The 3152-nt window shown below is 36.8% G+C and overlaps 1 protein-coding gene across 1 annotated transcript; it reads right to left on the reverse strand.

Annotated features, from left to right (window-relative positions):
• Positions 1-889: 889 nt before the first annotated feature.
• On the reverse strand, positions 890-1747 carry LOC117180430. Its single transcript, XM_033372928.1, has one exon. It carries the CDS (start codon positions 1745-1747, stop codon positions 890-892), a length of 858 nt encoding a protein of 285 aa, XP_033228819.1.
• Positions 1748-3152: the final 1405 nt, after the last annotated feature.

Below are 3152 nucleotides of genomic sequence, written 5' to 3' on the forward strand. Positions count from 1 at the left end.
GGGCGATTATAGAATTTAGCGAATACATTTGAATTAGCAGTCCAACCTGCTGCTTTGCGAATAATTTCTACATTAACTCCCTTTCGAGCTGCTGCCGAGGTACAGGCATGTCTAGTGCTATGATCGGTAAAAATTTTCGCGTCAATTCCACTTTTATTCAGAATCTCTTTTAGCCAACGACTAATTGTTTGCGAAGTAGCTGCACGGTGTGATTTTTTAATCGTTAATAATAAAGTATCGGTATTTAACGGCCGTATGTTTTTTGTTCGATGAAGGTACTCCTTGAGTACACTTGAAACACATAGACTAGGTTGTTCCTTAAAAAAAGGAAATTCTAGGATTGGCTGTGCTCGACCAATACCCGATGTTTTAATTCTATCTGTAATAATAATTCTAACCGAATCGTCTTTTATTTGAATTTTACTATCTTAATCTTTGAAAGTGACTGAACACGCTGTGCCGTGGCTAATGCGATAAGGATAGCAAGTTTCTTAGTCACATTTTCCAAACTAAGTTCCGCATTTGGCCAGAGTTTCGAGACAAAACTTAAAACTGGCTGTGGGTCCCAAATATCGTTATATTTCGCGTTTTGGGGTTTTAAAACTGATAGCCCCTTAAAGAATCTTTTTAATCGCACATCGTTGCCTAAATCCTCTATTGAAATTAGTGATAGTGCCGACCTATAACTATTTAATGTGCCGTATGTTTTTATTCCCTCTGATAATTTAGCCAAAAAACTCAAAATTTCTGAGACAGATGCGCTAAACATAGAGTTCGTTTTCTTTGCAAAATTTCGACCAAATTCTGATAAGCTTATCGTACTGTTGTAATGTACCATCAGATAGCGAAGCCAAAACCATTAGAATAGAGGATTCTGGAACGCCACGTCCTATATACGACCTCCTGATAATTTCCCTACAGCCAGGATAAGATTCTTCGCCAACGGGTGATTTTTCCTAAAAGGGCATAACAGCAATTCATTATCAGGACCTAAATAAATCAAATCATCCACTAAAAGTGATTTGAACAGTGGGAACCAAGGCTGAGTAGGCCAGAAAGGAACCACTAGAACCCAATGAGCCTTGTCTGCTATTATTTTGCGCAAAGATTTTAAAATGAGAGAAAACGGAGGAAAGGCATAAAATTTATAAGAAGCCCAGTTCAAGGTAAATGCATCTATAGCAAACGCTTCTGGATCTTGCTTCCAGGATACAAACCTCACACATTTTTTATTATTATTTGAAGCAAACAAATCAATTTGGAAAAAACCGAAAGCTTTTTGAATTTCTCTGAATCCCTCGAAGGATTTTTCCCATTCTGTTTCATTTGGCAGTACTCGGGACTCTTTGTCTGCAATGGAGTTATCACATGATTTGATGTAGTAAGCAAAAATCCATAATTGTCGCTCTTCACACCACTGCCAAATCTCCTTACATAATTTTGTAAGCTTAGGGTACTGAATGCTACCCATTCTATTAATATAAGCAATGGCAGTTGTGTTGTCTATTCTCAATAGCACTTCGCATGAACTCAAATCTTTTACAAAACATTTGAGCCCATAGAAAGCAGCTAGCAATTCTAACGAATGATTATGCAATTTTTGCTGCTCTAAATTCCACCAACCATGTGCTGTCACACCATTGCAGACTGCTCCCCAACCTGTTAAAGACGAATCAGTAAAAATCTCGAGCTTGTAACGTAACTTTCTAATAGGGTTATTAATAGTCATAACATTTTTATCCACCATTTTATGTTACCTAAGATACTAGGAGGCAGTGCCATCCTCTTTTCAAAGTTTCCATTCGCGGACTGTAAAGCTAGATATTTTTCTCGTTCCAGGTCTTTTGTATACAAGCTACCATATTGAATGGCTGGACAGGCTGCTACCAAAGTGCCAATAAATTGAGCTAATTCCCTGATTTTACAAGAGGATTTTTGACTGATTTCTGTTGCCCAATCTAAAATCTTTTTTCTTTTTTCCTCGGTTAATTCAATAGTAATTTTTCTTGTGTCTCATATCAAATCTAAAAATTTCACCTTACTAAGTGGTTCAAGGTTACGTTTATTGACATTTAGCAAGAAACCCAAACTTTCTAAACTTTCTCGCGTTATATAAATGTGCTTCAAACACTCGTCTTTCGTTTTCCCCATTAGACAACAGTCATCTAGATAAACTACTGATAAAAGGGATTTAGATCTGAGGTCTTGGACAACAGGTTTAATTAGTTTTGTAAAAATGAATGGTGCAGTGCACAGTCCGAAGGGAACACAATTAAACTCATAGAAACTTCCATCAAAAATAAATCTCAGATATTTTCTAAATGGTTTAACTATTGGGATCAAGAAATAAGCATCTTTAAGATCAATAGTGGCTAGATAGGCATTTTTACATAACAAACTGCTAAGAGTTTTCCTGTCTTCCAATTTAAAATGAGGAGCTACAATAAATTTATTTAAATTTTTTAAGTTCAAAATAAACCTTTTTTGACCATCAGATTTGTCTACCAAAAAATAGGAGGAAATAAACTGTCCGTTGAGAGAAGTACATTCTGATATAGCTCCCTTTTCAATTAAATCGTTTACAGATTTTTTATAATTTAGCTTCTCATCTAAAGGCATTGGAGGTTCTTTTGGTATTTGCTCCTGGTGAGGAATAGAAACAAATGGAATTTCATAACCTAAAATACATTGGAGTATACAATGATCTGACGTAATATATTTCCAGTTTCCAAGAAAATCTCTTAAACGACCTGCTGGCCTACTTACGTTATTTAACGACGGGGCTGGTAATTTTTGGGTTGTTGTTGAGATGGGTACTTCCGCCCTCCCTGTTGATTTGGCCTGAACCCCTTGAAGCCAGCTCGCCTGAGAGGGGTTTTCAAGTTTAAATTACCGGTCTGTCTTCTAAAATTGTCAGCATTTGATGCATCCTTTTTAACGTCAGACTGTTGTACCCTATTAACCGATTCGGTTGTTTTTACGAATTCTTTTCTCGTCTTTTCCAGCGCCTTAGCCTTTTTGAAGCGTTCCGAGAAGTCTTCTCCGAACAACTGATCATCCACTGCACAATCAATAGCCACACTTTTCACAAGAGGGTCAAGTAAATCGATACTACCAATTATAGTGATTCGCCTTGTGATTGACATAGCGTG

This window comes from Belonocnema kinseyi, chromosome 9 (genome assembly GCF_010883055.1).
Source record: "Belonocnema kinseyi isolate 2016_QV_RU_SX_M_011 chromosome 9, B_treatae_v1, whole genome shotgun sequence".
In the NCBI taxonomy this organism is placed as follows: Eukaryota; Metazoa; Arthropoda; class Insecta; order Hymenoptera; family Cynipidae; genus Belonocnema; species Belonocnema kinseyi.

What these genes read in the sequence shown, in the direction of transcription:
- LOC117180430 (XM_033372928.1), bottom strand. Translation starts at nt 1,747, where the DNA reads ATGGTGGATAAAAATGTTATGACTATTAATAACCCTATTAGAAAGTTA.